This window comes from Agelaius phoeniceus, chromosome 2 (genome assembly GCF_051311805.1).
Source record: "Agelaius phoeniceus isolate bAgePho1 chromosome 2, bAgePho1.hap1, whole genome shotgun sequence".
NCBI lineage: Eukaryota > Metazoa > Chordata > Aves > Passeriformes > Icteridae > Agelaius > Agelaius phoeniceus.
In genome coordinates this window covers 15520879-15543494 of record NC_135266.1, presented here as the reverse complement: position 1 = coordinate 15543494, position 22616 = coordinate 15520879, and the positions used below count along the sequence as shown (strand labels likewise).

Genomic DNA, 22616 nt, shown 5'->3' with positions numbered 1-22616 from the left:
AGTTAGGGAACAGGGCATCACCTCAGGCATTAATTCTTAGTTTGCTCCTAAATTTTAACAGTGATTCAGTATCATTTTAGAAACAAATGAAAAACTGTAGCCATGATATTTTCTGAAAAATCCTTTCCTTAGGATTTTTCCTCCTGAGAAGCTGAGGCCTCAGGAACAAAATGTAAACAATGATTATCTGCTGCTGTGGAATGCAACAGGGGCATCTGTGATTGGTCCCATCTGGTTGTTTCTAATTAATGGCCAATCACAGTCAGCTGGGTTGGACTCTCTGTCCGAGACACAAGCCTTTGTTATTCATTCCTTCTTTTCTATTCTTAGCTAGCCTTCTGATGAAATCCTTTCTTCTATTCTTTTAGTATAGTTTTAATATAATATATATAATAAAATAATAAATCAAGCCTTCTGAAACATGGAGTCAGATCCTCATCTCTTCCCTCATCCTCAGACCCCTGTGAACACGGTCACAAAAAACTATTAAAAATGGTTACCATTTTCCATTACCATTGGAGACAGAATCTGAGCTCATTTGTGCATTGTTTCCCTAGAGAATCCAAAGTCTAATTAATCAATTTTTTCAAATCCTAATTTACTTAAAAGTTACATACATGTATAAATAGGTACCTTTTAGATGTCAGAAAGTTAGTAAAAGCTGTTCAGAAATTCAGATTTTAGCTTCATTTCACACCTTCCTTCCCACTACTCAGTTTTTCAGCAGAATTCTTCAGAACTTTCCTAACATCTTCTGTAACCACTTCTGATTAATAGAATCTTCTAGCTTGCATATGGCTACAGGAGAGTCTTTCATATGTGTCAGATTAAATCCTAACCACTTCCAAATTCTAATTTTCAAATATTGCAAGCACACTGAATGTTCAATCAGATGATTACCAGCTCTCTAGCAACTTTTCTCTGGAGCTTTTTTTTTTCCTGGAAGATGCAGCTAGAAAAAGCTAAATTATAGGAATCATGGATTTCCCAAATATGACACAGGTGGGCTGGGGTTTTTTGAGGGGGTGTTTTTTTAGGTTTTTTGGGGGGCTTTTTTTGTGTTGTTTGGGGCTTTTTTTTGGTTTTGGATTTATTTTTGGGGGTTTTTGGTTGTTTTGTTTAGGTGGTGGGGAGGGGAAGAAGACAGGATTTTCTGATTGTCTTCCTAGTGCAGACATCTGGCACATGGTAGCAGTGCTATTTTCTCATCTTTCCTTCAGGAAAAGCTTCAGGAAGATACTAGAGACTTCTGACATGACTGTGGTCAAATCTGGAAGTCATCTTTCCATGATGGAAAGATTTCTTTCTAGTAAGAAATCAGTGGCATGTGCTATACATAACTACAGCAGTGAATATAATCTTTAAAAGCTGTCTCAGTTAAGGGCAGCTAATACAATCTTTTATCTGTACAGCAAAGGGTAATTTGATGATTCTCCCAAAAGCCCACATTCCCCACACTGTAATATCTTTTACTTATAGTGTACAGGCAGTGCATATTGTATTGTACTACCCTTCCTTAAGAGACATAAAAAGTTAATATTATCAAATGGAAGACCAGAAAAATACCAGCTTAGCTAAGTAACAGAAATGAGTGTTTTTAATAAAGCTTGTTTACAGGGACAAGCTGTATATTGAGTACACATATATCATTACCATCAAGGCCACAAGTCACATACTTCCTCTTTTCTCAAATTTAAGACATAAATTAACATTAGTATGTTAGCTACACACCTCTACATTCTGTTCACACCACAACATAGCTTCTTTCAACCTTGCAATCAGAAAAAAAAACAACAAAAAAAAACAGTGGAACAAATAAAATAATTGACTTTAGCTGAAAAGGAGGAGTCTGTAATGTCCTAACAGCAACAATGGCTAAACTCTGGGGCCTAAAATAGGGCAATTTGTATATCAAAACCATGTGCTCTACACTGACTCCATTCCACATGCAGATTTTCAGAAATAGTAATTCCTGCTACAATAGTCATTCTGCTAAATAGTAATGTACATTAACTGCAGGTTAAAAAAGAATTCACAACACAGTAAGTTTAAGTTCTCACATTTACTATTTTAAGACAACTGAAATCAGTTGGAAGTGAAATGCACCCTCAGAAACTTCAGAGAAGCCTCCCTTCAAAGAGAAAAAGGCGAGATCAACCTCTGTTTTTAAAAAGGCTCTAATCTTCAACCTCACTGACTTTCTCAGCAGTCAACCAGAAAAACCACAGCAAACTTCTGCAAAAAAAATAAACTGTTTTGCACAATCTGGTCTTCCTGTTTAATCCTGCACTCCTCACAGTTACTTTTCAGCTGAACTCAAGCAAAACACACTCAGTGGAACTAGGAACAAACTCAAGCAATCAGCATGAGCACCATGCAGTCCTGTCTGAGCCAGAGCACTGGCTTAGCAAGATCTTTTCAAACAGGTCTACCCAAGCAATGATTATGCTAAGGGAATCACTGGATGGTAGAACCAGTTTTTCTCAGAACAGTCTGAGCCATGTAAGGTAAAGAAGAATATGTATATATGATTTATGGTTTGCTGGTATATACCATTGAATAGAAAACAGCTGTGTATTCAGAAAGGCTGTGTACTTTGTAGCCTTTTGTAGGAGTTCAAATGTAAAGCCCAAAGGTTCCTGTTGGAAATGGCACTGTTGAAAGCAGTGTGGAGTGAGGAGGTCAGCAGCACACTTAAGAAGTGAGCAAATGAAACATGTTTTGTTTTGCTGGTTGTAGACTCCCTCTAGTATTTAACTAGCACCAAGGGCATGCCTTGATGACATAACAGGCTGGGAGCAGATCTAATAGTCTGATGAACACAGACCAAGAGAAGGCTGAATATATATCTTTTGCATTCTCAGATTAGTTTAATTCAAAGGACAGACTCCAGACCTTGATTATTCTTCAGGTGCTCTCCTCCCATAGCAGGGCAACTAATTAAGCAGAATTGATCCACGATCTAGATATTCCCAGTACTCTGGTTTCAAAAGTAAAACCTATTTCAGATGGCAACACAAGAGAAGAAAAAATAACAGAAAAGGTCCTTAGAAAATTTCTACTTATACCTGAACATGTAAACAATCAATTTCTACCAGGGAAAGGAGGGTGCCCATCCCTTACAAAGGCAACCTATAAAATGGTCTTCCAATCCACTCTGATTCAACTTCCTATTCTGTTTTCCAGTGGAAAAAGTCATGTTAATTAAGGTACAAAATTTGTTTCCTCAAAGCTTTTAAACCTGTTGCCATATCTCACTAAATTAGTAGAAATCAATACCTAAACACAGCTGAGCTCCAGCAGTTTTCCTGAAGGCACATGGACAGGAACACAAAGAGATCCTACAGGTTCTCTACTAGGTATAAAGCAGGCAGACACCAGGGAATCTTTATCAGGCAGCTAGTACATGAATGTCCCCCAAATGATCTGACAGAACATGTGACACAAAAGTCAATCAATCATCAATATTTCTAGCAATCAAAAATTACAGGTTTCAAACTGCTGAACTCTCAGAATGTAAGAACTCCTAGGAATTTCCTGGCAGAAAGTTTAAAGAAAGTTTTTTTAAAATTCAAATTATTTCAAATCTGGACCAGTAATGCACACCCATAAAAAGCACATTGCAGGGACAATGTGGTCACAAGTAGAATCACATGTTAAGGTACTGGCATCAAGAACACACAGTCATACCAAATCCTTTGTAAGAAAGAAGTACACCAAGAAATGCAGCCCACATCTCTCTACAATCAATTAACCACTTCCTTTGAAGCACTGAATATCCTGCACTTTACGTACTACAGTTACATATTGATCTGCAAGTTGTAATGCCACTTTTTTTTTTTTTTTAATTATAGTCTCAGCATTTACTGTAAGAGATTCAATTTGTTTCAGAAGTCTGGCAAAACTTACCTGCACAATAAACCTAATGCTTTTCAAAACTACCTTTCTGATTAGCACTGGATCCAGATGGATAATTTTGTACATATAATACAGCACCTAGCATCCATAAATACAATTAGGACTTTGGAACTTGGGGCAGGATATCTTGTTTTAATAATAATGTCAGGTAACCACCATTTCCAGTACATGCAATGTACTGGGAATGTACTGTTTTTACATGTATCCAAACCATATCAATTGAAGTTTTAAGTGAGCAAATACTTATGTTTCCTATTGTATTCATTTTTCATATTTTCCCCTTAGTTTCATCAATAATATGATAGATAGTATACACTTGAAGTTTTTAGATTTAGTTTAGCATCTCCATTCCTACATTCTGTTAATCTTTGTTCTTTTCTACAGTCTAAAAGGATTTTTTTCTGAAGGGCATTAAGTTTGTCCCCAGATATTCTTCAATATTTGACACCTCCTCCCATCCCCAGAATATTTTCCCTTTGAATTTAGACTATTTTGGAATGTTTAAGTATTCTTTCTGGTAAATATTTTAACTTTTTTCCTCAACTATCTTTGTCAGCTACTTAAAAACTCTTTATGAAACTGATACCAATTGCATCTTTTGGAATAGTTTTTCTGCCATTAAAGTCAATATTTCCTAATTATTAATACTGGAATTGAGCATATAAATTAGTAGGCAGTCCTTATACTAATAACAGAGTTCGGTAGACTTGGCAACTACTGGCTTTTCCATGTAATTGGTGCCTTGTAGCAGAACCACAAAACTCAGTAAACGCAAAAAATGTTCTATTCCTAGACTCAGCAATTAATCAAGACTTGACAAGAGTTAAATCAAGAATTAAACTGTAAATCAGTGCAGAATGATTCTTTGAGGACACAAATAAGAAAAAGAGATAAGATGTCTGAATCAGACCCCTCACAAATTGTTATGTGGAAGTTTTAACATGCCAATGAGTAACATAGGTGATGAAGGCTCTCTCAGGTAACTCCTAGTTGTCAACTATGAAAACTTCCAGATCTACCCAGTTACTGGATTTAAACACATGAGAACTTGCAGTATTATTTAGTCATTAAAACACTGGGTATATATAGACCCAAGCTCCTTCCCTCTATGTTTTCAAGGGACTCTCAACTGACAAAGCCCAAGAACTGTGAGGTCCTTGGATAGAATAAAGCTGTGACAATGCTTCTGGCTTGTTTCAAAGCAGCACAAAATGCAGCATTCCACTGAAACACTCATAACACATCTGTGCCACAAGGCACTGTGTGGAACCACATTTAGTAAAAACCTTTTGAACTGTGCACACTCAAAACTGCTATTCTAAGCAGCAATGAGCTACCCTGAGAAAAAATTTGTTGGTCTGCAAAAAATAGTTGAAAATAGACCAAAAAGGACCTTAAGAGGTCAGCTGATCTATCTCCATGTACCAAAGCAAGATCAGCTATTCCTACAATGCTGCTCACAAGACATTTATGTCTAAGCTCTTCTTAAATCTTCAGGAGTTTTCACAATCTATTCCAGTGCTTAAATAAAATATAAGGCTTTAATAGGATCTGAATTAATGACTTGTGCCCTAACTTCTGAGCTGTGAAGCCACACAGATCCAAAGCACTTACCTAAATCCTGACCTGATTAAAATTTACTAGATGCAAATAGCAGAAGTGAGCCACCATCTTAGACTTCTCTAGCTGTTCTCTTATAACACTCATCCAAAACATTTTACATATACTGTTAGAAATAGTACATGCAAGTATTAAAAACTCCTTCTTTAAAAAAAAAATCCCACCAGCATTTTAATATAAAACTTTGTTAACTTATGTTCCATGAATTCCACAGAATTTATTTTCAATTTTATTGTCTAAGGTGACAGACTTCTTCCTTTGCTAAGTATTAAGAGAAACAACAGGATGTTGAAACTTGCCTCTCCATAGACAAACTGAGATAAAAGCCATTAACTTGCAAATCATTTAGGTACAAAGCCAAACTTCTTTAAGTTAGGATACTTGGGCAACTTTAACTATGTGATTTTGTAAACCCTATCTGCTTTGCCACCTTCTTCCCATCTAGTATGACTCAAGAGTATAGTTGAACAATACAGAAAAGCAGTCCCCTTTCCTGCACCGCAGTGCTTTTCTTCGCTGGCATTTCTCCAGCACCATGCCAAGGAACATTAGAAAAGTATAGTAAAAAGCTCTCAGCAAGTTTTATTCTCCAAATTAACTCATCTTGAAGTCAAGCAAGTGCCACAACATTATTCAAGATGCTGTACATATACTATTATAAAATCTTGGTCTTGGACAAGCAGGCTGTGTAGCTAAAACCAGCTCCAAATAGTGTGTGGTCATGTGTTCACAAAAAAACCCCAGCCAATCAACAAAAAACCCAAGAAAATGAGAAAAAGACAGGGAAGAGAAAGTCTCAGTTCCCTACCTAAACAAGTGGATGGGTAGTAAATTATTACGCTTTACACATCAATTGACCAGCCTTAGTAAAACAAAGCCAAAAACCCCACAGCACCCAATCTCTGTTCATCTGCTCCAAAGAGGAAGAAGAAATACACACATTATTAGAAATCACCCACCTTAATATACCCAACTACTGCTGCACACCTGAAAATAGAAGAAATTCCTTCTGCTTGCATGCATAATCTTAAGAGTGACTCTGGCACCTGAGAGTGTACAAATCTTAGTTGTACCAAGCCTGGATCTGCATGAGAAGGCAGGTGCAGCTCACCTTCCCTTCCTCCTGCAGTCCCAGGCCCCTGGAAATGCCCTGTGCCTTCCCAGGCTCCTGCCAAAGGACTGGATGCACTCAGGGAGGATGTGCCAGGCCCTTCCCTGAGCAGGCACAGCAAGGCTCTGCACTGCGCTTCCCTGTGTTACACACACAGGTTTTCAGAAGTCAGCTAGTTTCTCAGAATTCATAATAAATTCAAAGGGTGAAATTTACACCTTTTTTACACTTATTTTATAGTTTACTATTTTCATACATTCTGCTAAGAATAGAGAATAAGCTGTGGAACAACTTCACTACTTCCTAAAATTCAGGATTTCTGAAGTATAGTTCTGACTATGAAACAAAAGTCAGCTACAGGAAGACAGAAGGAGAAAAAACCCCCATGAAGCTAAAAGCATTTTTTCACAAGTAAGTCTAAGTTCTAACAGTAACTAATTTTGGCAAACATCTTATGCAAGAAATAATTCAAATAATATTTACATCCTAAAAACACTACCTTTTGAATATGCAGGACAAAGAGGGTTTTATTTTTCAGAGCTATGTATCGTTGGATATTTAAAATCACAAAATACCATTTCTTCACATCATTTGCATCTAGCTAAGCATGTTTCAATAAATTAATGCTTGGATTAAATTACTTAAATATTCTTTTAACATTTATTTTAATTTCAACTTAGAAACTGTCAGGAAACAGACCCAGACCACAGTAAAGTATTTTTAAGATACATACTCACTCACACAAAATTGAATGGCTTCACTGAATAAATAAATAAATTAATAATAAAAATTGTTTCCTCCAAAAATAGTTAAGTGGAGTGTTAAGCATACCACAGAGGTTTCTTGCATCAAAGACAACATATGGTAACTCTTACTGATAGGAATGAACTAGCAGTAACTTTGTGGTCAAGCCACTGGAGCAGGTCCCAAAAAATCAGAGTTCATGTAGTTCTAGAAGAGACTCAATGAATGATGCTAGATGGGGTCACTAAGCTGTTGAGCCTCATTTTCCCATCTGCTACACAGGATTTTTTTCTCCCCTCTATTTCCAGTGGGTGAGGCATTTAATCTTATTTCAGGGAATAAGGAGAGAATAAGTAGCATGGTATCACGTATGCAAGCATATAGCACAGCAATGGTGGTACTCAACCACTTTGCCCAAACTTAAATATTCCCTGAAGGGATTCTAACTTTTCCTAGTTTTACTGATGAAATTGTTCTCCTCTTGAACATCACCAAAATTGAAAAAAAACCCCTGATTATATGAATCTACTCTGGCCTGAAAAACTGTTTAAAAGTTTCACTATTGGTATATGGTTATGAATTATATCTGGTGGAAAAAAGAACCCAAAAAAAGAAAGCCTCAAATTCAAAACAAAACATCTCCCCACAGGAAAAAACACAATTCCAAACCAGTATCTTGAGTAGGCTCTTAAAGCTGGTAGATCTGCCACCTGCCAAGATCAGTCAACACCCAAAGCTAGTATTTTTGATGTGCAGAAATAATTAAACGCCCACCTCAGTCTATGTTTCAATGTGACTTTAAGTTTAGCATTTCAAATGACAAACAACTACAGTCAGTGCGACAGACCACAACCAATTCAAAGATAACAGACACACCTTTAAATGTGTCAATCTGCTCACATCTACTTTGTGTTACAGCTGGGGCAAGAAATATCGCCTACACTACAACAAAAAAAACAATAACAAGATAAGAACTGCCGATGCCCGAAGAAAAGCAACAGAACCATTCAGAGAAGTTAAATTCAACACCTTTACAAGGAAACCAAGAGCTGCAGAGAGCACACAATAGTGAGTGCATGGAGGTACTGAATTCAACAAAGTAAAGCTCCTGTCTTTTCCTGCCCCACTCAGCTGACCACAGGACATGATTACTATGTTACAGATTAGGATTGCGTTAACTGGAAAACAAAGCAGGTAAAATGGTACCAATAAGGATATGAAAAATCTGAACATCCCCCTCCAACACTTCTCATGCAGATTATGTGTTTCTCAAGATAGTATTTACATACATATAAGACCTGTTATCCGTCTATCACAACAGTTTGTGGAATATAGTGTATACTACTTATTTAAATGAAAATTAAATTTCTAATTCCCATTTTTAACTCAGTACAAGAAAACATCAGCCCACAAATCAGTGAAAAATTCAGACTTCAGAATGCACTATGCTGACAGCAGTTCTGCATGAGAAGCGACAGCCGAGTGCTGCACAGAATTTTGTCTACAATGGAGAGAAAATGGATAGTCTTCAAAACCCCCACAGACCAGTCCATTTAGGTGATTCCACTTTGGCTTTAACTATTTACCTGTGTTGGCTATACCAGAAATGACTGTAAATACAGCCTTTGCTCCTGTGGAAGACAAGTACAACACTGATTACATGGTACAGAATGTGAAGAGACAATCACAAACACAGGCTCAAGGCTACAGGTGGAAAGACATCTGACAAATTTCAGCTTCCAGGCCAGAAATATATATTGACATAGAGAATGCCACACTGACAATCAAAATGAAATTACAAAGCAAAATTTGCATTATACTAGCTTCTTTAAAATATCAGCATGACTGCTAAGTGCTAGCATCCCTTGTCTCATGGAAAGTTCAAATAATCCTGGATACAGAATATAAAACAAAGAAATTGTGAAGGAAGATTCATACCACCTACTTAAACACCTGAACAAGTGACCATAAACTCTGTCAAGAGCAGTGGAAAAAAAAAAAGAACTTTCTCCACAGTCAGTCTGGAGCATCTAAATTAAAGCTCCTAATGACAGCTGTCACAAATGCTTCCCAGAACGTCTAGCAAATGGCATCTCCTTATGAGGGCCAGTTCTTTCAACATATTGGTGTCCAAAATTTGGCTGCCATAACTGTATTCATTCTCCTCCAGTTGATATTAATATGCATGGCTGGGAGTACAGATCAAAGGATCAGGCTAGTTATTCAGGCATTCAAATGCAGACTCAAGTCATCAATACTTAATTTGCTCGAAAGAAGATGATTTGCAATAACAGGCATATTCTCACCATGAAAAACTAACCTGTGCTTGTTATGAATCCTGAGTAGACCCTGAGTCAGTAAGAGACAGCATCATTCCACAAGCTTTAAAGGTGCTGTGATTTACAACATGAAACTGAAACTACACGTACAGACAAAATATTTTAAAAATAGTGTAACTACTTTACACATTAAAAAAGCTGTCAGAGATGCAATGTGCATCATTGGCCTGTTTGGACCTGTAGAAACAAAAGTCCTGAAAATTATAAAGCCACATTTTATCTAAAAAAAAATTTGTCCGCTTTATTTTTTAAGAAAGAAAGACTATGTTCTGCACGCCTAAGTTACAGCAGCTCTTTGTGGTTAAGTACACTTCTACTCTAAAGCTATTTAAAGGTATCCTAGTCCTTCTCCTAAATTTGCTCACCCATCACAGAATATCACCTCCTTGGTGGTACCACTGTAACTATGGGACTGCACTGGGAAACAAATGAAAAATCAAGTCAATTAAAAATTCCATTAGTCGTTAAGACAAGGAAAGTGTCTGAGCTGAGTTTTAGAGCTCAAAAATTTGTAATTCCATATGTGGCTAATCAGCGTTTCAAGACTTGTGTCAGCAAATCAGAGAGGTTAGCAGAAATGCTTTACTCAGAGTTACAGCTAAGACATTATTAGTATCAAACTATGACTGAAATCACAATGAGTTTCAGGCAAATGTAAGAACATTTTTGCCCAAGGATACTCTTGCAGAATAGGGTCTGTAATTAGGATATCACTATGCTACAGATAAACACAACTCATGCAAATCAAAAATCCAAGTTATGTATTTAGGTCACTTGTCTATGTATTTGAATTAAACTATTTTTACTAAAATATCTTTTCTTAAATAGTTATTTCACATAAGCAACCTTTCTAAGGAACTTTTTCCTTTTGAATGTCATCTTAGAAGCTTTTGCAGGTGCAGCCTGGTCTTTTCAAAAACTGTTTATTCTAGGCTAGGGCCTTGGAGTGCAAACCTGTCAGTTCATGCTGTTTCATGTTTTATTATTGGTCCTAGACATTTTTTGGTGATAAACTGCTCTACATGATACACTCATGTCAATAAAAAGTTTAACTGCTTTTAAGGAAGTGATAAAGTACACTTATTTCAAAAAGTTTAGGACAGCAATTTAAAAACAAATGATGTCTGAAATATGCTAAAACAAGTAAAGTATAATCATGCAAGTACACATATTGCAAATAACAATCTATTTTTCTACATATCTAGAAAATACACTATTATTGAAGTTAGACCACATGCAGTGAGCATCAAAGACTAAAGCAACAGTTCTTTTCTCTAAATGATTAATCTGTTTTCCCCTACCACCCTCTGCCCCACCCTCAAGCATCACACTCTATGTAGTTACTCCCAGTTTAAAATCATCTAAGATCACTACTCCAGAAGTCGGTGAATAACTAGCACGAATTTAAAAGTAACTACAGTACCTGACAAGAATTAAAAAAAAAAAGTATGTGCCTGTCAGATGTGAACTGTAGGTTCTTCTGACTCCCTGAGATACAGTGACTTTCAGCCGAAGGATGACAAGACAAAGACCAAAAGGACAAATCCTGATACTGCAGAAACTCTGCATTGGTCCCTCTATGCTCGTCTCACTAAGGAGAGAGTCCTAACCTTGCGACTAATTGCTGGGAGCTGGCCTGGGTCCACACCGCTCCACATCAGCATCACTTGAAGCAGCCTGGCTGAGTATCAGCTGGAGCCGATTCAGGTCGAAGCTGCACTGTCAAAAGCAGCTTTTTCTTTTCAGATGGAATCTGGTCGCAAAGTAGCACACGCACTGTAGGCTACTAGGGACTCACGGAGCAAGCACAACTGACTGTGTAGGTGCAGTGTTTACATAGATCCAAACCAAGAATAGTAGGAAAAAATATTAAAATAACTGAAAGCTTCTATGGCCTCGGTATCAAGTGACTCTAATTTCCAGCCGCTCTCATTATTCCAACCTAGGAAAGCTGACACGCGTCCTGCCTAACAAGGACAGGCACAACACGCACTCCCCGCTACCACAGCGGGAAACCCACACTGCGCGGCACCCCGGGGTTGTTCCCGGCAACGCTACCGAGCACAAAGCTTCACCCATGCTCCACCACCCTTCACGTCCCTGCGGTTTCCCAAATTCTTGCGAAACTACCGGCAACCCCATCCTGCCGAGATAAGGGGGCAGCGGCACCGGGCGGGGACCCACACGGGGAGCGGCCGCAAGGCGAGGGCACCGGGCAAGGCGAGGGCAGGCCTGGTCCTCCTGCCCACCTCAAGCCGCGCCGGCGGAGGCGGCGGGGCCGCCCCGGGAAAGGCAACTCGCCGTGACAGTAACCAGACACCGCGCTGGAACAAAAGCGCCCGAGCCGGCGGCCACCGCGGAGGCAGGTTACTCCCTCCCGGGAACGGGGCGGAAGGGGAGGGAGCGCGCCGGGAGCAGCCCGGTCCCGGGAAACACGCCCCGAGCCCGGCGCGGGCGGGGGAGTCCCGGCCGGTGCCGGCCGTGAGTCAGTGCCCCGGAGAGGAAGCGGCGTGCAGGGGCCGGCGCTCGCCGCGCTCCCCCACCGGGCCGCTGCCGCCTGGCCCCCGTCCGCTGCCCATCCCGAAACCTCGCTAGGGGGAAACTCTGCCCATCCCCTGAGCGACGGCAGCACCGGGAGTCCCGGTCCCGTCCTCTCCTCACAACTTTCCCCGCAGCACCCCCCCGCCCGCCCCGTACCTCGGTGCTGCTCTCGGCCGTGCTCTCCACAGCCATCTTCTGCCAAGGGTCTGCCAACTGCGCCAGGGGCATCTTCCCCGCCCGGCTCCCGCAGCCTCCGCGCTCCGCGTTCCCGCTACCCGGCGGGGGCGGCCAGGCAGGCAGCGAGCGCTGCGGAGGGCGCGGGACAGCCCGGCTAGCTCCGGCGGCAGCTCCTGCGGCGACTGCTGCCCGCTGCCACCGCCGCCGTCCCTCCCCCGCGCCCTCCCCGCTGCCGGGCGGGGCCGCGCTGCCGCCCTCCCCCGGCCCGTCTCGGCTTCCGCTCACGACATGGCGGCGGCCGGGTCCCGGCCGCGCCTGCGCCCGGCGGCCCTGACCGGCGCCGTTCCTTGCCCGTGAGGGGCTGCGCCCTCAGCGCTGCCGCCGGGGCGGGCGCGGCTCACGGAGAGGGGCTGCGGGAACCGGGACTGCTGCCGCTCCCCGGGCTGAGGGGAATTGGAGAGGCGGAGAGTTTGTTTGCACAAACAAGCGCGGAGGGAGAAGTCGAGAGGCGGGTGAGACGTGGTGTTGTGCAGAATATCATTAGGCAAAGAGGGAAAGGAATTAAGGTGTAGGAATTTGTTTTTGTAGCAACACCGTTTAAGTAGTGGTTGGGCTGCGTGAGTAGGAGTTGCGTCGAAGCGGGAAAGTCATACTTCCCCAGGCCAAGAAACATGAAGGTAAAGCTGTCAAAAAGTCCCCCACAGGTTCTGAAAACGGCCCTTGTCTTACTTTTTTACTCTCAGTTGTTAGCTGATACGCAAACAAAAAAACTGAGACCCACAGCCTCTGGGGTGTTACATGGTTCTCCTAAAATGCTAAGCACTGTCATAAACACCCATCGTCTTGCAACATTAGATGCCTTGGCTGATGCTGAAGAATCCTTGAAACATGAGACCAGCAACTGAAGGTGGCTGAACGCTGGTGTCAGACTTCTTGCTGTTAAAGCCAAACTTTCCAGAACTCTCTGAGAAGGCCACTTAGTTTTCGACAGCCCCCAGTGCCCCGACCATTTATAGATTTTGACAGGTCACATGATTTACTCCATCCTTTATAAAAGTTAACGTTCTTTAAATACTTAGAAGGCTTTTTGGAGTGGGAGAGATGGCAAGAGTGCTAGTAATTAAAAGAGTGTGTGTGTGTCTGTGTATGTGTGCATGCGCACACTGTTCTGATGAGTACAGACTGCTTCTGTTTCTGTTTGGTAGCAGTTTCTGTTTGATCCCCCTTCATGTTCATGTAAGCATAAATACCCACCTACAAGGAGGAACAAAGGAGTGGATAGGCAGTTGCTCTTAATGAAACAGTCTTCAGTTGGTCCTACAGAGACTTCCATATCTGCAGTAAAAGGTCACAGTTGAATGATCACCTGAAGCCAGGAGGAGCAGATGTGCCCTTATTTACTGCAGTTCAGTCTGGCCCTCGCATCGGTGTCTCTTGAAGGGGTGCAATTGCTTGTGCTGTCATGTGGTGAGTTATACCAGGGAACAGATCCACATCAAAACTTACCCTTTTTACCTCCTGTTGTCCTCAAAAAAAACCTCACCAACCAACTAACCAACCAACCAGCCAACCCACCCTATTAAAGGCTGAAGAGGAGCTGGGACTGCTTCCTTCCAATGTGGTCAAGTTGCAGAACTCTGGCTGGTTAATGATATGAAATTTAGAACAATGCAAACGTTACGATATTAAGCACAATGCAAGAAATAATTTTTCATAGTCTGATCAGCACCAGGTCACTTCAGTCTCAGACTGGCTGCTGGAATGTTGAACATAAAACTAATTTTTTACAGCAGTCATGCATTATGTGGTTGACACACAAATCAGGACTTTAAAAAATATCCCTAAGTTAATGTAAAAATTCATGATGTTAAAAAAAAATGTTACCTTACATCCCTCTGGAAATACAAGTTTCTATTCCCCCACAGGGATATTTCACTTGACTTTATCAAAGTTCATGCATTTGAACTTGCATCAACTGCACAGTCAGGTACATACATCTGAGACATGCCATTAGGGAGAAGAACCTGAGAACTGAAAGGTGGCAATCACAAGAAAAATACACCAAACCTCAACTTGCATTTCACATAGTTCAACAAGTCCCTCTTTATAAAAGACTTCCTTCCTCTAACTAAAAAACTCCATGATCTCTTTTCCTTTCATAGTTGTCTTGTCCTTTCTTGCCATGGGTACATATTCTAAATTACTTGTTTGAATTTTGAACTCTTTTTAGAAGGGGAGGGGGGTAATAGTTTGGTTATCGTTTTTTACATAGATCCTCTTTTGTCCTTCACTGTATGCATCTTACAAATCCAAAATAAAACAGGGGCAAAAATCTTCTGCACTAGCAGGTAAGAGGGCTGCAAACAATAGGAATCTGACCTTTTCTGAAGTACAGAGAGTAGGTAGAAGTATGCCATTTCATTGTTCAGGGGTTTCAGCATTATCACACTACACATTTAAATTTTATAAAAGAGAAAGCTGCATCAGGATTTTAGTAGGAGTTACTATGCAAGAACAGACTTCAGGGCAAGAAAATCATCTGGAAAGTGTCTCCACAGGGAAGACAAACATATCAGTTAATCTCAGGGAGATGCAGGGGATTCTGACTTTCAAATCCTGCTAAGCTCAGAGTTGGATCATCCTCCCAGCAAGAGGTAAGATGCTGAAGATATTTTGCCTCAAGACAGTGGCTCCTATTTTTCATTCCTTTTGTCTCAGGCCAAAGTAAGGCAGTGCCTTCACCTGTGGCAGCAGACCTCTCCTTTTTCCCTCTTTCCCTCTAGGCACAGCTATCTCTGCTTGACTGCAGTCACTGCTAATAACTGTCTGTCACCAGGCTCGGCTGTGGGCGTTGATGTCACCTTTGCATAAGTGCTTGCAATTGTGGTGCATCCACATGGATGTTTTATATGCATTGCAACCAAAAATTTGATCACGTTTGTTAGAAAAGGGTAGCATATGGCACTGAAATGACAGTGCTGTATAAAATCCCATTAACTTGTCATATGAATTAGATGGGCTTCACATGCTGCACCATTTTTTTTCCTCTTGTTTCTAACATACCTCACTGAAATGTCACTCGATTGCAAGGCAGACATCAGCTTAGTAGTACTTACCTGTCTTTTCCTACAGGCAGCCTCTTGATATATATGTGACAGAAGTTAGAGAAGCTTGCTTATGGATGGTTGTATCTAATGCTTTGCTTAGCTTTGAAGTAGTACCTACTTACTCTTTGCAATTAGTGCAGAATTAATTGCAGAATTAATAAATCACCATAGTCATGCCCCCCAAAATAATAAGTATAAAACAAAATTAGTTTACTAATATTACTATCAGAATAATATTTGGGAGCTTGAACTTGCATTTTTAAAATACACATAAAAGCGGGGAAAAAATGAAACGAAACTATGGCAACAAACCCCACAATCTGACACTCATCTAGAAGGTCTAGTAGTGCATTAGGTGGGAATTATGATGCAGTATCTTCTGAATAGAATATGAAACAGTAAATACAGTGCAAAAGTGTGAAATTCTGTTTCAAGTATTATGACCACAGCACTGAGGTGTATCATTTGAATTTAATGCACAGGAATATATACAGAAGGTACTATCCGAATTTATATGAGAAAAAACCTCCAAGGAGTTAAAAAAATAATCAACACTCTGTATAGCTAACAGACAAAGAGAGTCTCTTACTCTCAAGACACCTGGATTCAATTCCTAGCGGAACATAAAGGACAATTGTGTTATCTAGTCAGTCACTTCATATAGATGAGATTCAACTAAGAAGACTTAGTCTATCTTCATGATCTTTTCAAAAGTGTGAGGAGGCCTTGATTGAAGAAGCATAAATACATTCTGCCAAAATAAACTAAGGAAACCTTAGTGCTAGTTAGAATTGGCTCTGTGCTTTAGGTGCAGATATAAAGAACATCTCTTTAACATCATTGGGATATTGGAAGGATGGTTTCAGTGATGTTTGGGAAGCTGACAAAGACCAGGGGAAGAGAGACAAAGTGCTGCAAGAAGTTTCCAGGTGGTATGAGTTGTTATATCAGAGACACCAGAAGGATTTGCTGTATGAATCAGAATTATAATCAATAACTAAAAAGGGAAGAACTGAAATGAATGTCTATTGTGTATTAGGATTTAACCTGACCTTTCAAACAACATCTGCTGAAGGGTGCTTTCACCATTACAGGCCCCTGGATGATAGAATCACACAGGAATGCAAACATTTCCTGCATTTTCCTCTGGCAGGCTCTTCTTTGAAGTTCTAATCCTGAAAGTGTAGTAAATGTGATAATGACAATAAGAATGCTTCTAAATTCTATATATGTTAGAGATACAATGTCTGACTCACTGCTTAAAGCTATAGCTTTTCTGGATGTAAGTATGTTTACATAAAATTGCACTGAAAGGGTAAAACATAATGCATGAGGCTCGATGGAATTACTTATCCGAGTTTTATCTGTGGTCACTATGCTAGCAGGAAATAATTGTGCCTGTGGTTTCTACATCCTGAGTGGAAATCTGGAATTCAATAAAATATGGTCTCATTACAGCATACCTGTCTCCAACATATGTTCTCATTTTAGTGTTTCTGTACATACAGATAGCTCAGATTTATTGTCTGAATTACAAAATTTATCCTGTTCACCACAGAGTATAAGAAACCTCTTGCTGAGCTTTGAGATCTTACATGGGGACCTGCTGTCAAATATGGAATGTAAGTTGTCACCCCTTTGCAGTGGAACATTGAGAAGCAGATTAGAATTTCAGATTGGGGTATTTTGAGACAAAAGGGACATGGTGGAGTATGAACAAGCATCAGTGTGTAAAGGTCAGGGTTCTCTTGTGTTAAATACAACACAAGATTTACAAAAAAAGCAACAAAAACCAAACCAACCAACAAAAAGACCCAAAATAAAAGCAGTGTTGATAGAACATGATGTTATATTATACAATATAGCAATATAGCAATGAAAAACTCATCACCTTCACAAATCATTGCTATGAAACACACTGCCTAGAGGAGGCCACAGCATTATTTATGCACCCTACCCCCCACAGATCTAGACAGCCTCTGGACTTTAGGGGTCACAGACCCTTTTATTATTCTTATCAAAGTAAAGAGCCTACTGACAAGCAAAGCCTACTTTATCCCACTTTTTTGCTATTTAACCTTACTACCTAAATTTCCTGATTTTATGCCCTCACAATTAAATAGTGCCTTGGTCTCTTTGAAAGAGAGAGGTCTCTTTGGTAAAGAGGTCTCTTTACCAAATCTTCTCTAATCATCTTACTCTTCACTTCCTTTTATAGAATATCCAGCATCTCTTATCAAAGAATCCCTTTTAAATCTAGAAAGCTTCACTTTCTCTTTACTGACCCTTAATTATACTGAACAGGATTCTCCAGACTGAGCTAACAGCTGTCCTTTATCCTGCCTGAAAACACCTGATGCTCATTCCCAGTAGTCTGGGGATATTTCCAAGATATGTGCTGTTGAAGTGATCTCACCTAAAAATAGAGCTTGTTACCTCTACTGGTTTGAAAGATCCATGTTTTCTCTCAAGACAGTTCACTTGCTTTTCCATCAGCATCTCACCTTTGTGCCTTGCCTTTTGCCCTGTGGAGAACAAAGCAATGCCAGAGGGGGCCCAGGTTTGTGATCATGTCCAGAATGTTCTCCAGTGATCAGTAAAACCTGTTACATCATCAGATGTAAATCAGTAAGGATCATAATTGTGTACATTGTACAAGAGGCTGTATAGAGGTAATATTTTCCTCAGCTCCCTGTATGAGCCCTGGGCCCCTCTGTGATTCAGTGAAATGATGGATTCACACTCCTGTGCGCTGTTGATACATCAAAAAGGAACTTCACTGATGACAGCCTTACCCTGAAGTATTTATTCAGCACTCACTATTGGCTAGGAGCTATCAAACTATACTGACACCCTTCCTTGTGTCCTACAAGTGATTTTACTGGTGAAAAGGTGCCTCCTCTAAGTATAGATAATTTACATCCCCAGCAATCATTTCAGCACATTGCAATGACATGATTCCACAGTGAGTGCATGTTTCTGTCCCCCAAAGTCACTGCTTACTGAAGGGAAGCATGAAAGTGATGGAAGACAGCTTTGGAAGCATTATCCAGAAGCAATGAAGAGAAATATGTTAGATGAAACCCTGTTCCCCCCTTAAGTACCTCACTCTTTCCCAGCTGTGTTGACCCACTTTGTCCTATTTCATGGAGCAAAGACACGCTCAAGGCCTTGCTCCAGAGTCCCAAACTTGCCAAAAGGAGTAGCAGGATGAGGAGGCAGCAACCTTTATCCTGTACTGCAGAGCAGCTGAAGACTGTGTTAAGATGTGGTTCCTTACTTAAAGCTTTAGTGTTGCAAAATGGTATATATGTGACAGGTGAGTCAGAAACTGTAAAGTCTGATACCTGTTGAATGTTTTGGGCTTAAGCTAATGAGTGATATGGACTTGATCTACTACTAGATGGGCAAGATACAGGAGGAAGGGAGATTGTGGAAGATTTTTGGCTTGTTGGTCATTCTTCATTAAGTGCCAAGGAAGGTAATGTAAGATGTAGGATAAAATAGAGAGGGAATGCTGAGAATAGAAGATAGCTTTTTTAAACAAGGAAAAAAGCAGAACAATTTTAAAGGAGCTTATAAGTTTATAAGGAATGGTTGTGTCTTGGAGGTGAATATCCAGTTAAATCTATATATACTTCAGTATATATTTAGTGAATCACAGAAAATTGTAAAGGCTGTTCATAATGTGTTCATAATGATAAGCCAGAGAGATGCTCTAAACATTTGTAGAAATCTGTCAGTATTTTCTTTTTTAAAGTCACTTGATACAAGATTAATGAAACAAAAAACCATTCACTGTCTCATTAAGTCTGTTACAGCTGGATACAATTTCCAATGGCTTAGCTTAATGCTTGCAGTAAGAAGTAAACTTTCAGCTCATGAGTGGATGTATAAGTTAATGATGTTTTTGCTATTACATCATCACAGACAGTAGAAGGGATTAAATGAATCGTCAGGATTATATTCTTCCTCTACTGATTCACTTTCAGCAAACTGAAACTTTGTCTGACTCAAAGAAGCTATTTTAAAAATCACAATTTTCAGGAAGGAATGACGTTATTTTGCCTGCTTCATCAGAATGAATGCTCCTCTGCTGTGCACAAACACTCTGCTTGCCCTAGTTGAACAAAAACCACGATGAGGGCTTTGATCAGTATTGACAGTGTTCCTGCAGTATTTCAGTGCTTCATCACTTTTTGCTTTCTAGAACCCCTACTAATGACGTTGGTTAAGAGAGAGTGTAAATTGCAATAAGATGGCCATCTCCAGAGAGTGCTGAATTGGTCTGTTGCAAGGCTTCCTTAACTATTCATTTCATTACTCCAGATTTTTTAGGGTTTAATAGTTTCTCAGGACAAAGACATTTCTTATTAGCTCCTTAAAGCACCACTCATCTGTATGACAAAATTTGTACACTTTAGTCAACAGAACACCTTGTACATTCACGGCATATCATGACATGAATGTTCTTGTCTGAAGTGTGACATTCAGCACTGAGTTTATTTTTTCCTTGGACACAAGCAGGAAATCTGTCACTAATTTCCTTCCGGACAGCTTTAACTGTCTTTTCTCAGTCCTCTTAGTCCTCTGTACATTTCTTCATTTCAGCTTCTGCAGACAGACCTTGTTTTCTTAACTTCATTCTCATGTTTCTTTCAAGGTTTTCATAATCCTTCTCACACAACTTAAATCTGGCACTTGGCAGAAGATTGCCTGCTCTCATTGCATTATATTAAGTAGATCTGAGGTGCCCACCCACCTCATGTACATCTATTTCCTCGCTTACTATGACTCCTCTTTCTGCCCTGTCATCATTATTTTTTAATTATCTGCATATTTTATGTGGTGCATCCAAAATTTTTCTTCCCCTTCTCTCAATGATTTCCCACTTGCTGCACAAGAAGCCAACCTCTCTAATCCTCCTTGTCAAGTCATCAGCTTCTCACTAAATCATGTACCTTCAGGAACTGCATATTGGCTATTCAGCATTTCCTTCCTGTCTGTTGCCAGTGCCAGGAGTTGCAGTCCTGTTGCTGCAACGTTCTCATCACCTCACATCTCATCACTCACCAACACAGCCAGGCTGCTCCCATCTCCCTTGACACTTCCACACTTTCACTTCTTTCTGCTTCTTACTCAGGTTCAGCCTCATAGCTTGGCAGACCTCTGCCTTGGCTTATTTCTTCATTTTCTCCTTTGTCTGGTTCATGGGCCTGTATACTCATGCATCTTCTTTTCCACTGCTTCTCAGCCTCATGCATTTTTTATGTCACTCTGTGCTTCAGGCTTCTCATGTAGAAAGGCCTGCTTTTCCCCAAATCCCCTCGAGTCTCCCTGTATCCACCTTAATAGTGCCTCTCAGCCACTGTCCCAGAAAGTCTTTTTTTTCCAAGTTAGAAAACTCTTCAAAGCACAGTTTTTGTACTGTCAAAAAGCAGAAGCTCTTCCACCTCCACTTTAAAAGGAAGCAATGCAGTTGAGAGAGAGAGGTATTTTTGCAGATGTAGAGGCGCATACTCTATACTGGCCACAGGGCCCACAGGTTGTGCATCTGAAGAGTGACAGATTTCATATAAGGTCACTTTTGAACATTTTGGGAAATGGTTTAGACTCTTCTCTGCTTTATTTAGATGTAATTCTAAAGTATTTGGAGGACATTTTCCCACTTCATACAAGTATAAAATTGCTGTAAATCTTATGTTTTGGTGCTTCCTAGAGAAAGAAAGAAAAATGTCTTATATGGTTACAATCTTTTGAAAAATGCATGTATACTTTTAAACACAGAATGACAAAAGCAAAAAAGTACCTAACTTGAGGGAAGGGGTGCAAAACAAATGTATTAGTAGTAGGCATGAGTAAAAAATTAATTTTCCCTTTCTCACTTTTATGCTTCTCCTTTACCAGTGCTGTAGAGACTGAAAATAACTCTGCTCTTGGTGATGTCATCACCATTAGAGGCATGCTGTCAGCTTAATTTGTTTTCTGACTTCAACAAAGGAAATAGAATCTGACTGCTGACTCACTTGTTAGGTCTGAAGCAAGTAGTTATGCTTCTTTCATCTATTTTGGCCATGAGTTTGGGTCTTTAAATATCCACCTTCTTTGTAGCAGATACTGGCACTCCTATTTATGAAGAAAAATGTAAATGAAGACTGAAATAATTTTGCACTTTGTTATCATACAGCAGATGTTGTTGAAAGCAGGAATATATATGATTTTTTCAGAGTTGTCCTACTGATGAGTTTTCTCCTTCCATACCAGGCCACAGTGTTATCTAGTTGTTGGTTGTCTGGGATGGTTGAATTGCTACCTTCACCTCAGCTGACTCAGTGCCAGTGGTGTCAGCAAGCGATGCTTTGGCTGCAGATCCACTGCTCAGATGCTTTTATTTTTTCTTCCTGGCCTGCCCCAAAATACCTGCAAGCTAAAGTGAAAATGTCTTATGGAAAACGAGTGTGCAAATGGACCCTCTTTTGTCAGTTTTATTATCTTTATTTTCCATGTAGCTGCAAGGTTGGGCAGAATTGCTCCTGCTCACAAAGAATATTTTGATTTCTACATGACATATTTTATGCACATTATAGGGGAAAAAAAGGTTGCAGTTTAGTTTGGATGAACAAAATAGCAGCAAATGGAGGATTTTCCTGACTGCATACTTCTATACTTCTCCTTCTATATGTAAGTATCCAGGAGTCAGATCCTTTGCTGGCAGATGATGAAAGGGGCTCTAGCTTTTCTGACCAATTTGCCTTTTCAGGGATGCCACTGACTCACCTAAGCAGGATGGAGTTGTGTCCATAATCAAAAGATAAGGTATACTTGAATGCAATGAATGGCTGTATATATTCAGAGCAATGAAGAACACACACATGAAATAAGAATAGGCAAAAATATAGAGATTGTTTCCTTTGTGTGTTTTTCCTCAGGATGTTTAAGTAGCATTGCCTTACTTTCACTTTATTTTTCTGTAAGCCTTAGAAGTTATTTTATATCAGATCTCATCTAATTTTAAAGTTTAGGTTGGAAGCTGCTCCTTGCTGTTTTTTCACCCTTTTG

The 22616-nt window shown here is 40.1% G+C and overlaps 1 protein-coding gene across 4 annotated transcripts in view; it reads right to left on the bottom strand.

Annotated features, from left to right (window-relative positions):
* RPS6KA3 (ribosomal protein S6 kinase A3) overlaps window positions 1-12687 on the bottom strand; it is a 74120-nt gene extending 61433 nt beyond the window's left edge. For 2 of the 4 annotated variants that reach the window (XM_054651640.2, XM_054651650.2), the window contains exon 1: window positions 12430-12643. In XM_054651640.2, coding sequence (XP_054507615.1) covers window positions 12430-12501 — 72 coding nt within the window. In that variant the 5' untranslated portion in view covers window positions 12502-12643. Of the gene's footprint in view, window positions 1-12429 lie in introns of all 4 variants that reach the window. The other 2 variants (XM_054651632.2, XM_054651658.2) reach the window with 2 other exon arrangements.
* Between the last annotated feature and the right edge of the window lie 9929 nt (window positions 12688-22616).